This window comes from Saccopteryx bilineata, chromosome 1, assembly GCF_036850765.1.
Source record: "Saccopteryx bilineata isolate mSacBil1 chromosome 1, mSacBil1_pri_phased_curated, whole genome shotgun sequence".
Classification (NCBI taxonomy): domain Eukaryota; kingdom Metazoa; phylum Chordata; class Mammalia; order Chiroptera; family Emballonuridae; genus Saccopteryx; species Saccopteryx bilineata.
Genome location: NC_089490.1, coordinates 327,081,724 through 327,096,399, shown reverse-complemented (window position 1 = coordinate 327,096,399; position 14,676 = coordinate 327,081,724). Strand labels below are relative to the sequence as shown.

The 14,676-nt window shown below is 41.5% G+C and overlaps 1 protein-coding gene and 1 pseudogene across 1 annotated transcript in view; both read right to left on the bottom strand.

Annotated features, from left to right (window-relative positions):
• Positions 1–6,916, bottom strand: part of SLC36A4 (solute carrier family 36 member 4) — a 39,957-nt gene extending 33,041 nt beyond the window's left edge. Inside the window, exon 1 of the mRNA XM_066248465.1 lies at positions 6,741–6,916. Coding sequence (XP_066104562.1) covers positions 6,741–6,792 — 52 coding nt within the window. The 5' untranslated portion in view covers positions 6,793–6,916. The remainder of the gene's footprint in view (positions 1–6,740) is intronic.
• On the bottom strand, positions 603–2,353 carry LOC136319210 (eukaryotic translation initiation factor 2A pseudogene; annotated as a pseudogene).
• Positions 6,917–14,676: the final 7,760 nt, after the last annotated feature.

Sequence of the window (14,676 nt, the reverse complement as noted above, 5' to 3'; positions counted from 1 at the left end):
TTCCCCACCAATAGAATTTTTTTTTTAAATTTGCTCTTTTATTTATCAATTTTTAGCCTGATTTTGCTCCTTTCTGGGAGAAAGACAACACTAGCACCATTCTTATCAATTAAAATGTTCTTTCTTGTTCTAGTAAAATTCACTAAATTCAGATTTATTGAGATGACTGATATGTATCAGGAAAGTCTGAAGTACTGTACAGGACATTTTAAAAACATGAAAATTTGTTCCATTCAAATACAATAAACCTACATAACAGGGAGCTGGAGTGACCTAAATGATTTAGTTGGGAAGAAATGATTGACATATAACTTTTTAAAACATTTTACTTTGGAATAATTTCACATTTACATTAAATTTTCAAGAATAGTACAAAAGATTAAGTATCCTTTATAAACTCACCAACTTTTAGTATATATTTTGCTATATTTTCTTTTTCTCTCGCACATAGCACTTTTTATAAACTATTTGAGAGGCTATACATATCATGCCACTGTGCCCTATGTATTCCCTAAAATACTTTCTTGAATATTCATACCACAGTTATCAAATTCAGGTAGTTTAATATTTATGCACTACTTTTATTTAATCTACTGCTTTGTTTATTTTATTTTATTTATTTTTTTGTCTATGTCTCTGGAAGTTGACTGAGAGATAATATTTCGTGCTTGGCCCTGTAAGGTCGGAGTAGGTGCCAAATCTGAACTCTTCACTTTTGCTTCCTGCTTCACAGCTTTCTTAACTTCATCTTTCATTTTTAAAGGGCTGTTTTTGATAACAGCTTATCATTTCCTGGTTATGGTTTCATATTGAGGTGGTTCCTCATGCAGTTTGGAATTGGTGATTGGTCCGTTTCTTAATGCTGGGGTCCATAACCTGTTGTAACTTCAGGCTCTTAGGTATGTCGCTTGGAACTGCATATGAAGTTACTTCTTTTGCTAGAGATATTCCTTCTAAAAACGCCTGCCAAGAAACCTGCCATAATACTGCATCTGATGGTACATTATGCTTGTGCAAGACAGAGCCAATATAATGCCAAATCTTGCACCTATTATGAACACGTAACCTGGGAGTACATGTGGCTATTAAAATATGCTCACCATCTGGACACCAAGCATAATGTGTAGAATCAGAGGCCACTGGTTTAGAAATGTTTATAGTTTTTAACATCCACACTTTCATTTGTCCCCTCAGATTTCCAAATCCAGCTATGTATTACATATTACAATTATACAGTATATCCACGAGGGTGACAGCAGGCTGCATTGTAAAGACAGTTCCATAGTAAGACACAGGATCCAGTTCCACAGTAAGACACAGGATCACATTTCAAGTCGAGAATTGTCACTTTGGCAGGCATAAAACCATAAATGGCATAACACTCAGGAGAACTAGTATTCCAAAGCGCATCATAATGGGGCCATTTTTTGGTAACTGCACTAGAGCACCTTCTCCATTTATTACAATGTAATGAAGCATTTATGCCCCATAGTGGCTCCTGCTCTGTCAACATTTGTGCAGCAGTAGCTCTTTTATTCCATAGCACTATAACCTTATCTTATTTAAAGAAACTTTTATTGGCTAATGCTACCTGAGGTCCATCTAAGTTGGGGTACAGATATAATATAACAAATGAAGGTGCACTCTTACTTCCTGGAACAGAGACAGCCACCATGTATGGTTGGGGATCCAGATAATCAGTAATTTTTTGCAAACACAATTTACAATTGTACTGAAATTATTGTTTCCAAGGAAGTGAACTTCATAGTTAATATTTCAGGCACAAATAGTTTCATTTCTAACTAGGACGGACAGCAACTTAGTATTTTTCTTCCTGGATGGAAGGCTTTAAACATGTCCCAGTTTTTTTGTTTGTTTTTATTCACTTTAGAGAGGAAAGAGAGAGAGAGAGAGAGGAAGAGAGAGAGAGAGAAAAGAGTGAGGAGCAAAAAGCATCAACTCCCATATGTGCCTTGACCAGACAAGTGCACTACCACAGGTCAGGACAAATATGTCCGTTTTCACATTATAAAGTTGGGAACCACAGCTGTGCCATCTTTGGAAGCATCTTTGTAAGGCTGCCACGTTGCCAGGACAGTGTTTTTTGGTGAGAACTCAAGGCAAACTGTCTTTGGGAGATGGAAGAGGTGTTGTTAGTGACATTGATAATATTTTCTTCTCTGTTGCCCTAGGCAAACAAGGTCCTATCCTTACTGAAAGTAAGAACTTTGCAATTTTTCCCAGATTCTTGTGGAAATACTATACTTTCTATAAAATGTGGGGGTCCATTACCCTGGTACAGTCCTTTTTGTACTGTCTGGAGTGTGTGCAAGGTGCTGTTTTGTTCTGACATGAGCTTGTCTGTCCGTTTTAAATGGCATCCTCTGACTCTTACCTATTACCTACACAACCATTAATGGTCTTATTCTACTTTTGCCTTTCTGTGTCTCTTATTGTCTCATTTTTTAGTTGTATTCTTTCTACTTTGGCAATATATATACAATGCTGTTCATACTGTTATCCCAATCATGTCCTCACCCATACCTTAGACTTATACCTACAATCAACATATTAAATGCTTGCTGTCAGTCCTCTGCCAAAATTTCCTCAATCATCCCTTGGCTAGAAAAAGTTCATTCTTTAGTCACGCTTGCATCAGAACGACCTGTATGGCATACTAAAACATAGATTGATGTACACCACTCCCTGTATCTTAATGTCTCTATCAGTGCTTTTGACATAGAAACATAATTTTTTAAAATTCTTTTTTAAATGAGATATTTGGTCATGTAGAAAGTCAGGAAATGTATAGATAAGCAATATTCTTGTAATTAAAATTACCTCACCCCTGGCCCCAATGACCATAGGTAACATTTTGGAGTATAAACAAACACATTTTCATATGTTCTCATTTAGTCCCACAGCTTTACAGCTCATGACTTCCAGATACTACGCTATCTCCAGACCAGCCCTCGCTCTCTCACTCTAGACATAATCCAATTGCCTACTACTTGACACCTGTACTTTCGTGTCTAACAAACATCTCGAACTTAACATTTCCCCAAACCGCACTCCCAGTCTTCACCACCAACCTGCCCCTCCTGGGCTTTTCCCCATCTGGGCTGGTTATCTACTGCCGTGTAACAATTTATGGCTGTTGTCAGGAGGACTCTGTTTTACACAACATGGGCCTTTCCTGTGGCTGCTTAAGTATTCTTACAACATGGTAGCTGGCCTCCTCCCAAGTGAGTGACTCCGAGAGAGAGGGAGCAGAGGCACCATGCCAGTTAGGATGTAGCTGTGAAGTCACACATTTTTTTCACTTCCACCATGATCTATTCATTAGAGGCAAGCTACTAAATCGAGCTCACATCTCAAAGAGAAGGAAATGAAATTGCTCCTCATGAAGAGGGAAACATCAAAGACTATTATAAACATTAAAGACATTATAAACCACTATAACATCTCAGTTGATCCCAATTCCTTGTCTCTCATCCATCTGTTAGAAAACTCATTCTGGTTCTAGTTTCAAAATAAATCCAGAGTCTAACCATTTCTCTCCACTCCCTCTGCTACTCCCACACAGCTGTGAAAGACATGTAAATCCCTTTCTTGAATTGCTAAAATACCCTTCTCCTTCTACTTTTGCCCTTTACAGTCTATTCTTCACACAGCAACCAGTGCAATCCTTTTAGAATTTAAGTCAGATCATGTCCCTCCTCTGCTGAAACCTAGCTAAGCTCCCCATTCTCTCAAAGTAAAAGCCAGTTTTTACATGACCTCTAAGATGCTATCTCCTCTGGCCTTATCACCACCTTGATCCTTCTGCTTCAGCCACCTTGGCCTCCTTGATACTTCTGTCTCTACTCTAGCTGTTCTTTCAGCCTGGAATGGTCTTTCTCCAGCTATCTACTTGACTAATTACCTCACTTCTTCCAAGTCTTTGTTCAAATCTCACGTTTTCAATAGGTCCATCCTGACCACTCTGTACAATACTATAAACTACCCAGTCCCCACCCTCACTCCTGATTTCCCTTAATCTGCTTTTTTTCCCATACCACTTTTCATCTATCAAATGTACTATATAATTAACTGACTATTGTCTGCTTCCTCCTACTGGAATATAAGCTCCATGAGAGCCGGAATCTTGATCTGTTTTGTTCATGAACTTATCCCATGTGCCTAAAACAGTGCCTGGCACATAGAAGCAGCTGAATAAATCTGTTGAATTAACTATAAGACATATTTTTAAAAATTAAAATAATCGGCAACCTTTTTTTTCAGTTAATAAAAATGTATATGGTGACTATCTTCCTATATTACTTTTAATGGCTATTCAGTACCTGGGTATACAGCAATACCGCAATTTACCTAAACAACTTTCTTGAACTGAACATTTAGACAGAAACCAGCTCTTCTTTACTATAAATAATGAAATGAACATCTCTTGATATAAGTATTTGTTACATGACTTATTTCCTTGGGAAATATTTTTAGAAGTAGAATTGCTGGCTCAAAGGACATGTGCACTTTTAAGGATAAATATATAATACTGTGCATGAGAATGCACATTTCCCAATATCCTGACCTAGATGGGTTATTAATGCATTTAAAACAGTCAGATAAACCTGGGTTTATATGTGGGTTCTGCCATTAATGGGAGTCAATTACTTTATCTATAAAATGGGGGTAACAACAGCACCTTCCTCACCCCGTTGTCGTGAGGGTTACAAGAGTCACTGCACATGTACAGCACTTACTTAGCACACTATGGGACCCAGAGCATACATGCATTAAAATGCTGTTTATTTCTACTAGGATTATGACTTACAAGAAGAAATCAAACTGAAGTGCCCTACGCATTATTACAGGAATGCAAGCCAATTTGTTCCTATAATCAAGTATTTCTTTCAAACTCAACTCATTTTTAATCATCGAGCATCAAATTAAAAATATTCCTAAATACAGTGAGTCCGTAAGTCATGGTGCACTTTTGACCGGTCACAGGAAAGCAACAGAAGACGACAGAAATGTGAAATCTACATCAAATAAAAGGAAAACTCTCCCAGTTTCATACCTATTCAGTGCAGTTCAAAGTGGGTGCAGGCACAGATTTTTTAGGGCTCCTTAGGTAGCTATCCCGTATAGCCTCTACAGACTCATCACTGACTGATGGCCTACCAGAATGGGGTTTCTCCACCAAACTGCTGGTTTTCTTCAACTGCTTATCCCACCGAGTAATGTTATTCCTATGTGGTGGCGCTTCGTTATAAATGCGCCGATATTCATGTTGCACTTTGGTCACGGATTCGAATTCAGCGAGCCACAGAACACACTGAACTTTCCTCTGTACCATCCACATCTCGACTGGCATGGCCCTGGGCTGCTCTGCTGTATACACGGTGTTACGTCATCATCTGCACATGCGCACATGCTGCCACATCATCCTACAGAAACTGGGAGAGTTTTCCTTTTATTTGGTGCAGATTTCATATTTTTATCGTCTTTTGTTGCTTTCCTGTGACCGGTCAAAAGTGCACCATGACTTTACGGACTGTATAATGCATAACTGGGGGAACAATATCATTACTATCCTGATCCTTACTTTTGTTTTCCTTTTGACAGCGAGGAAACCATAACGATGTGTACAAACAGTGCACCACACCCCCAATACACACACTGAGGAAGGAAAGAGTGTCTTCTTTATATGTATAATTGAATTTATTGGGGTGATACCGGTTAACATAATTATACAGGTTTCAGATGCCCAATTTACAACACACCTCTGTACACCGGTTTGTGTCTTCAGCCCCCCAAGTCAAGTCTCTGTCAGGAAAGGGTGTCTTACTGCTACTCTTCACTGAGTAACACAGTCAATTCCTAATCAAGGTCTTCCCTGGGGTTAGTAACCATAATCTCAAACGGTTCCAATTAAAACAATAAATAATTATGAAGTGCCTGTTCTTTCTTCATCCTTACAAAAATATAAAAATAATTACTTCCCAGGACTCCCAACTACAGGTGCTTGGAGCCCCTACCTTATCTGTATATTCTCCCCACCTGCTGTAAAACTGTTAACCCTTGAATGTATATAACGAACTAAAACTGCCCATGCGTAGCTATATTTTCCTTTGCCCTTCTGCCTATGAGCTTCCCCTCACCCGCCTAAAGGTAAGGCTTCTTGGAACTCTGCTCTCCGGCAATAAATAACCTCTGATGGGTCCAAATACAAATCTCTTCTTAAATCCACAAAGGTTCAAGTGTTCTCTTCGTTGACCACATACACACTCACATACACACGCCCATTCTGACGCCCTCTGTAGGCCCTGACAGCGAGCTCAGTCAGCTCCCAAGCCTCAGGTCATCCCAAATGTCCCGGGGAGCTCTGCCCTGCTAGGTGTTAAATTCAAACCCGTGCCAGACCCTCAGTACCAAGAGCCCCGCCCAAACAAACAAACAAAAAACAAAACCAAAGAAGAAATGAAGACACCCGGCTTCTCTCCCTGTCCAGAGACAGGGAACCTGACCCGGACGCGGCGGGCCAGGCGCGCGGGGCAGGGTCGGCAGGCCGGGCGCGTGGGGCAGGGTCGTCAGGGCCACGCGCGTGGGGCAGGGTCGGCGGGCCGGGCGCCCGCACTCGCCTCCGCCGCCAGGCCGAGCGCAGGCCGGAAGCCTCGGCTTTCCCACGGATGCGCAGCCCCGCGCCACGTCGGCTCACGCCCCAGCCGCGCAGCACCCACCTAGCTCCTCGTGCCCCGCCGCCTCGGCCGCCGCCGGCGCCGCCGCTTCCATCTCTCGGAGGTCTCCAGGACGCCGCCTCCCGAGGCGCGTTCTCCCGCCGCTGCGTGCCGGTGTCGGGTCGAGCGCTCCCGGGCCGAGAGGACCTACGCCGGCGCCCGCCTCCGGCCACGGTGCACCCGCCTGCGCCACGAGAGACATGCGCAGTGGGGCGGCCCGGCCCCGCCCCGCCCCGACGCTGGGCGAGAGGGGCCCTCTCGGGGCGCCGAGGCAGCTGTCAGGGAAGGGCCCTAGGGCAGCCGACCCGCGCGAGGGGAGGCTGGCCTGGAGCAAAGCGGGGTAAGGGCAGAGAGGTGCGGTTTGGAGATAACTGAGGATGGGAGGAGAGGGGTGCCTTTGAAGATGACCATGGACTTAATTTTGAAGACACCTTGACGTCCTGTCCGAGTAGCGGGATGGTTAAGCGTCCTCTGGGTGCGCCAGGGTTGCGGTTTCATCCCTAGTCAGGGCAGCGGCAAGAATCAACCAAGGAGGCCCTGGCCGGTGCTCAGCTGGTTAGAGCTTCAATCTCAGGTCAGGACACAAAGGGGAAACGGTCAGTGAATGCACAACTAAGTGGAACAACAAATAAATGCCTCTCATGCCCCTCTCTCTCCCCCTTTCCAAGGACACCTTGGAGAATACAAAGTAGAAGGGGATTTGCCCATATCCCTATTGAACTTCTGACTACTCCTTGGTTATCCGTCTCCCTGTCCCCTATTCAGAAATACAGTATGCACTCAGGTAGAATTTAATTTAATCAAATAACTTCACTTTAAGGATTTTTCAGTGCCCTTCAAAGACGTTTGACTTAACCGCAGCACTGAAAGGAAATTAAGGTTAAGAGTAATTATACTGATGAGGTGTCAAATACTCTTATGCATTATACATGCATTGCCTTATTCAGATGAGAAACCTGTGAGAGAATTCTAATGTTTCTTTTTCTTTTTAATATTTTATTTATTGATTTTTTTAGAGAGAGAGGAGTGAGAGAGAGAGAAGAGGGAGGAGCAGGAAGCATCAACTCCCATATGTTCCTTGACCAGGCAAGCCCAAGGTTTCGAACCGGCAACCTCAGTGTTCCAAGTCGACACTTTATCCCACTACGCCACCACAGGTCAGGCCAATTCTAATGTTTCTATCCATTCTATGGACAAGAGGATTAAGGCATAGGAGGACAGTTACCTCGTAAAATGGAATTTTATCTGCAACCAGATCTGGCGCTCTCAGGTGGGGGCCAGTAAATATTTGATGAATCGATGGACGAAGCAAGCATTTGGATAGAAAAAAAAAATGTTTTAATTTTGAAATTGGTTTCATTTTTTCCCCCATCTTTTCATAGTTCTTTAAAGTCAGGACACCAGGCAGCATATTTTCTTGTCAGTTTCATTTCAGTGGAAGTATTCCTAGAAAAGTTGTTTTTTGGGGGGACTGAGTGTGGGGGGGAGTGTCTAATTTCTAGGATCACTGGTGTAACTATATGGTGATGGTGTTAAATATTTAAAATTCTGAAAGTAAAAAAAGTACACAATTACGTAGTATCTATATCTTTCCCCTGGGCATCCTTTGTAGGTTCCACTTGTGCTAATGATGGTTTACCAAAAACCTTTGTTTTTCCTTAGGTCAACACCCATCACTCATACACATACACATGCAAACCCCAAAGAAAGATTTTATTTAAAATGTTCCTGACATGTAACAAAGATGTAGGGCAGAAAGAGGGAAAAGAACTCCATCCTGGAATGTAACTGGAGGAATAATCCCTAAACTGTGTTAGGGTGTGGCACCTGGTCAGAGATCAGTGGGAAAGAAAACAGGCATCAGATAGGTAATTGCCCATAAAACCCCCCATTGTAATGAGAACACTTGAGACAGTGTCTTGAAAGAGAAACAGTATCCTCTGAATGTCTAAAGAGATCAAAAGTCGCTGTCCTGCAATCTCAGCACCAGGGAAAGCAGATCTGGCAGCGTGTAAGGAAAAAGGCCTGACCTATAGTGGAAGCCAGGGCTTCTCTGGAGAAATCTGGGCTGAGGCAGGCACCCATGCTCAGTGTGTTCACAGAGACGTGGAGATAAGCCAAGTGATAGAGACGATCATAAATTTCAAGAACATAATGGTTTTCATGTGTCACTACTTGAGAAGCTATTTACTGCAACTCCTGCTCCAGGTCTTGTAAATTGGAAGTGGGTATAGGGCAGCGGTTCTCAACCTGTGGGTCGCGACCCCGGCGGGGGTCGAATGACCAAAACACAGGGGTTGCCTAAAGCCATCGGAAAATACATAGGGGACCCCTGTGTTTTGGTCGTTGGAACCCCCGCCGGGGTCACAACCCACAGGTTGAGAACCGCTGGTGTAGGGAAAAGCTCTATCAGAGCAAAGACTTTAAAGAAACTGTTTGAACCCTGGTCATTTCTTTCTTAACTTACCTCACTTTAACTTCCTGGATCATATCTCAATTAATTCCTCCCTTGTACCCACAGCACTTTGTTTATATCTCTGTTGTAACACCTCTCCCCTTGTATAATAATTATTTCTCTGTTATCTATGAGTCCCTGCAGGTGAGAAACTGTATCTTTTTGCCTGTGTCTTTGTCCCAACAGGGTTAGTAGAATGCCCTGCAAGTGTTCCAAGTTGTTGCATATAGCCTTATAGATACATGAGAGGAAATACAGTTGACCCTTGAACAACTGGGTTTAGTCCATGCAGTCTGAGATCCATGTATAACTTTGAGTCCCCAAAATCTTAACTACTAATAGCCTACTGTTGACCAGGAGCATTACTGATAACATGAACAGTAGGTTAACACATATTTTGTATGTTATATATATTATCTATTCTATTATTACAATAAAGTAAGCTAGAGAAAACAAAATGTTATTAAGAAAATCATAAGGAAAAATATGTGTACATTTCTACTGTACTATATTTGTAGATATAATAACTTTATGTCATTGGCTTACAAGATGAACCATCTGTTTATACCTATGTAAATACTGTCATCTAAAACAGTGGTCCCCAACCTTTTTTGGGCCACGGACCGGTTTAATGTCAGAAAATATTTTCACGGACCAGCGTTTAGGGTGGGATGGATAAATGTATCACGTGACCAAGACAAGCGTCAAGAGTCAGTCTTAGATGGATGTAACAGAGGGAATCTGGTCATTTTTTAAAAATAAAACATTGTTCAGACTTAAATATAAGTAAAACGGAAGTAATGTAAGTTATTTATTCTTTCTCTGTGGATCGGTACCAAATGGCCCATTGACCAGTACCGGTCCACGGCTCGGGGGTTGGGGACCACTGATCTAAAACACTGTAGAAGTTACATGTATTATTAACACTAGATATCAAAAATGAAAAGATAATTTGAAAAGGAATCCATATTCATTTATGAGTATAATGATTCACGCATTGGTAATGAAAAAGCAGCAATATGATGCTTCATGGTAGCTTCCTATCCACTAATGAATAAATCATTATAAAATTTTTATGGCATACAGTATTGCAGTCAATTTCATAATATAATAATGGAAACATTGTTACTTTTTAAAAATAACACCTGAGAGGATAGGCTGATATACAGTTTCTCCAACTGAGAGAGACAGACATACTGTACAATAATGTAATTCTTTGAAAGAAAAGTTATAAAATAGTAAGAAAATCAAGACATTGTTAATTTTACATGAAATATCACTCACCTTATGCCTATACAAGGCTAGGCTATGCACTTCCATACAAGTCTTGCACACAATGAATACTTAAATGATAATGATGACACAAAAATGTCTCGGACAGTTATTAGATTTTTGTATGAAAACACACACAATACACAACAGATAAGTTTATCAACTGTACTGCATTATGCTGATATACTATATGTTAAATGGAAATGGATCATTATAAAGTTCCTTATCCTCACTGTCTTTACGTTGAAAAGGCTGAGGTGGAGGAGAAAGGGGTTGGTCACGCTGGCTAAGGGGTGGCAGAGGCGGAAGAGGCGGAGGAGGAAGTGGAGGCAGGCACACTCAGTATAACTTTATAGAAATACATTGCAATTTCTGTCTGAACTTTTTGCTTTTTTATCTCTCTAAACATGTTTCTATAAGGTACCAATCCTTCTTCCACTGTTTGATGTAGTGTCAGTGCCCAATCACAGAAGAGTCCCTGTTGTAAAAGTCAAAAGCAGCTTTGAATAATCAGAACCCTTCTGCCAGATTGTCTGTGTCAACTTGTTTCCTGGCACTGCTGCTTCTATATCTTCCTCGTCGTCTGGCACTGGTTCAGAGCACTCAAACCCATCAGGCCGTCTTCTGTTAATTCTTTTCATGTGGTGCCTATTAGCTCTTGAATTTCTCCTGGATCCCTATCTTGAAACTCTTCACGCCTCACCTTTTTCTGTCATATTCGCGGTCTCGTCTACAATTTCTTTGCTTGGCCCTGTCATAAATCTTGTAAAGTCATGCACAACATCTAGACATCGTTTTCTCCAGCAGGAATTTACTGTTCCAGGCTTCATGGCTGTCGTGGCTTTTTCTGTAACAGTGATGACATCTTTCATGGTGTAATTCCTCCAGACTTTCATTGTGTTCTCCCTATCAGGGTTCTATTTCATGACATTGACAATCTTTACTAATAAATATCCTTTGTGGCATGTTTTCCCCCCAGAATAGGATATTTTTATCTACATTAAAAATCTGTTTAGGAGAGCTGTCTGAGGGGTGGGTAGGTGCAGGGCTAGGTGAAAAAGCGTAGGAAAGAAAACCACTTCTTTGACACAGACAACAGCATGGTGATACCAGAAGGAAAATGGGATTGGGGGGGGAGTAGAAGACTGTAAAGGGGGGGTAAATGGTGACAGAAGGAGACTTGACTCGGGGTGGTGAATATACGATACAATACACAGTGATGTATTATAGAATTGTACACCTGAAGCCTATATAATTCTTTTCTTTTTTTTTTTTACAGAGAGAGAGAGTCAGAGAGAGGGATAGATAGGGACAGACAGACAGGATCAGAGAGATGAGAAGCATCAATCATCAGTTTTTAGTTGCAACACCTTAGTTGTTCATTGATTGCTTTCTCATATGTGCCTTGACCATGGGCCTTCAGCAGACCGAGTAACCCCTTGCTCAGGCCAGCGACCTTGGGCCAAACTGGTGAGCTTTGCTCAAACCAGATGAGCCCGCGCTCAAGCTGGTGACCTCAGGGTCTCAAACCTGGGTCCTCTGCATCCCAATCCGAAGCTCTATCCACTGCACCACCGCCTGGTCAGGCAGCCTATATAATTTTATTGACTAAAATTACCCCAATAAATTCAATTTAAAAACCTATTTGGGTAGATATCCTTGCTCTTGTCTGCTGCCTTGTGATCAGCAGAAGCAGTTTCTCCTGTTATCTTGATTTTTATTTTTAAGCCAAACATCTCTAAAATTATCAAATCATCCTTTGTAGGCATTAAGTTCTCCAGCCTTTGATCCTAAACCATCCTTTTGCTTTATGATATACTATATAATGACTTCACTTTTCCTTGAATCAAATTAGGGGTCATAGGTATGTCTTTCTTATAGCAATCCTGCACCCACATAAAAGCTGCATTTTTCGATACAAGATAAAAAGGTATTTTGCAAAAAAAATGCAAAGTTTTCACACCTGCTGGTGTAGCCATAGTGACAGCTTCATGGATTCCCTTTTCTTTTTTTTTGGTCCTTACACCGGATTCATTTATCTCAAAATGGCAGGCAACCGCAGCTGCAGAATTCAAGCTACAGTACATATCATGCAATTCAACTTGTAATGTCAAGACTTTCTCTGCTTCTCGGGTGTACTTCCAGCATCACTGGTGGCACTTCATATGGGTACCATGGCGTTAGTCAAGGTTTTATAGTATTGCACTAAACGGGATGAAAAATACACAACAACCGTGAGAGATCCTTTTTTACTGCAAAATGTAATTTACTGGCGATGAACTGCTCACATGGAGATGATTAGCAACACTTGGCATTTAAATGGATACTCGCAACACTTGAGCTCTCTCCAATAGCCTGGGGGGTGGCTACAAAGTTATTACAGTAAGAACAGTATGTGCTACAGAAAACTTCATGCAGTTATGATTTAATACTGCATCTTTAAACATTTCAACTGCAGATGGTGCCATATATGGTCCATATTTGTGAGGGTGGGTTTTGATAAATTTTAGTCTTTATAATAGGTGTATGTATATTTTAAGTTAGTACACGATAAAAAATAGACTAATATTTACATATATTTTATACATTTCTGATATACCTTTTTTATTTTTTTTAATATTTCTAGGTTATGTGGTTTATCTGCAAGCTTTTTTTTTCAAATTGTCACAGTTACCCAAATTTTTTTCTAATCTATTTTTTGAAAAAAAATTCAAATAAATAGACCTGTAAAGTTCAAAACCATAATGTTCAAGGGGCAACTGTCCTGTGTACATCCCAGGGAAAATGTTATACACCAATAACATTCTCCAGCTGACTTCCATCGTCCCTCCAGACCCACTTTCGCTCCTTTTGCATCTTGATCTAGGCCCCAGAAGGCTGTCCTGCACAGAGTGCTTCAGGGGCTCCCTGAGCCCAGGCTTCCAGTGAGGTTTGATGACTGGAGGCAGTGATAGAGAGCGTAGCACAGAGGTGAAATAGGTCAGGAATGCGCTTCTCTGGTGCCCTCCTCACTGCAGGTTGTCTGTATTCCTCTGTGAAAGCCACAGTTTCTGTGGGGAAGCCGTCTCCTGGGAGCCTATAAACGTCCTTCCTGTTGCGTGTCTAGGCCTAGAGGTAGGAATGCTCCTCCTCCCCACTGCCTACCCGGGGCACTGCATGACTGCCCCCCCCCACCCTCCTTGATTTTCCTGAAAACCTGCCCATTGCATTATAAGTAGTTCCTCTGCCTCACCCCCCTCAATTAGCACTTCATATGAGTGTGTATGCTGTCTGTTTCCTAGTTAGACCATTATAGAATGCACATACAAAATCTCATTTATTTCTCTAAAAAAAGATAAACTATTATCTCCAATTTATGAATAAAGAAACTGAAATTAAGAGACGTTAAGCAGTTTTCTCAAAGTCCAGTAGTAGAGACAAGATTCAACTGTACTGTCTCCAGAAACATGTTCAGGCAATGGGAAATGATGTCCCCATCCCAGAAAGTTCTTAGAATTTGGAATCCTGTGGCTTTCATTACCACCTCAATATCTTTGTTGGAAGTGGTTATTGACACAGGTCAATAATTGCCAGGTGGGAGGATAGCATTACTAAAGCAGCTGTTGCCTTGATTTGGGCCAAAACCCCAAACCACTAGCAGAAACAAAGCATGCTAGATAGAATGGGACATGGGCAGCAAGTGTGGGTCCCCTGTCATATTTCACTCACTTTGCCTGGCATCAGCCTGGCTGTGAAATTGGGAACAGAATTTCCTGCAAACCCCTCCTCTGATCTTCCCTTCACCTTATTCAGTCCCATGAGGGTCCTACTCAGGATATACTGTCTTAGAACTGGACCATTGGGTTGTAAATTATGCTGGAAAATTTGTCCATGGAGGCTCCATTTTCTGTCATTTGGCAGTGGGGCAGGGAATGGGGTTTAAAACGGGAAAATGATAAAAGCAAACTTGGTTCAGTTTAGTCCTCTCAGCTGGATTCTCACCCTTACTTTTTCTTTTGTAGTCACATCAAAAAGTTAAGAGTTCTCACATCACAATAGCTTGGTTAGTTTTGTTAAAAGTAGTAAAGTTAATAATAGATATAATAGCAAGGAAATCTAACTTCCACTGAGCTGGACCTTGTGCTAAGTGCATTGATCCTGCACAATAACCCTATGAAGTAGGGATTGTGTTACCCCATTTTTTAGTTGAAGAACACTGGAGCTTAGACAACC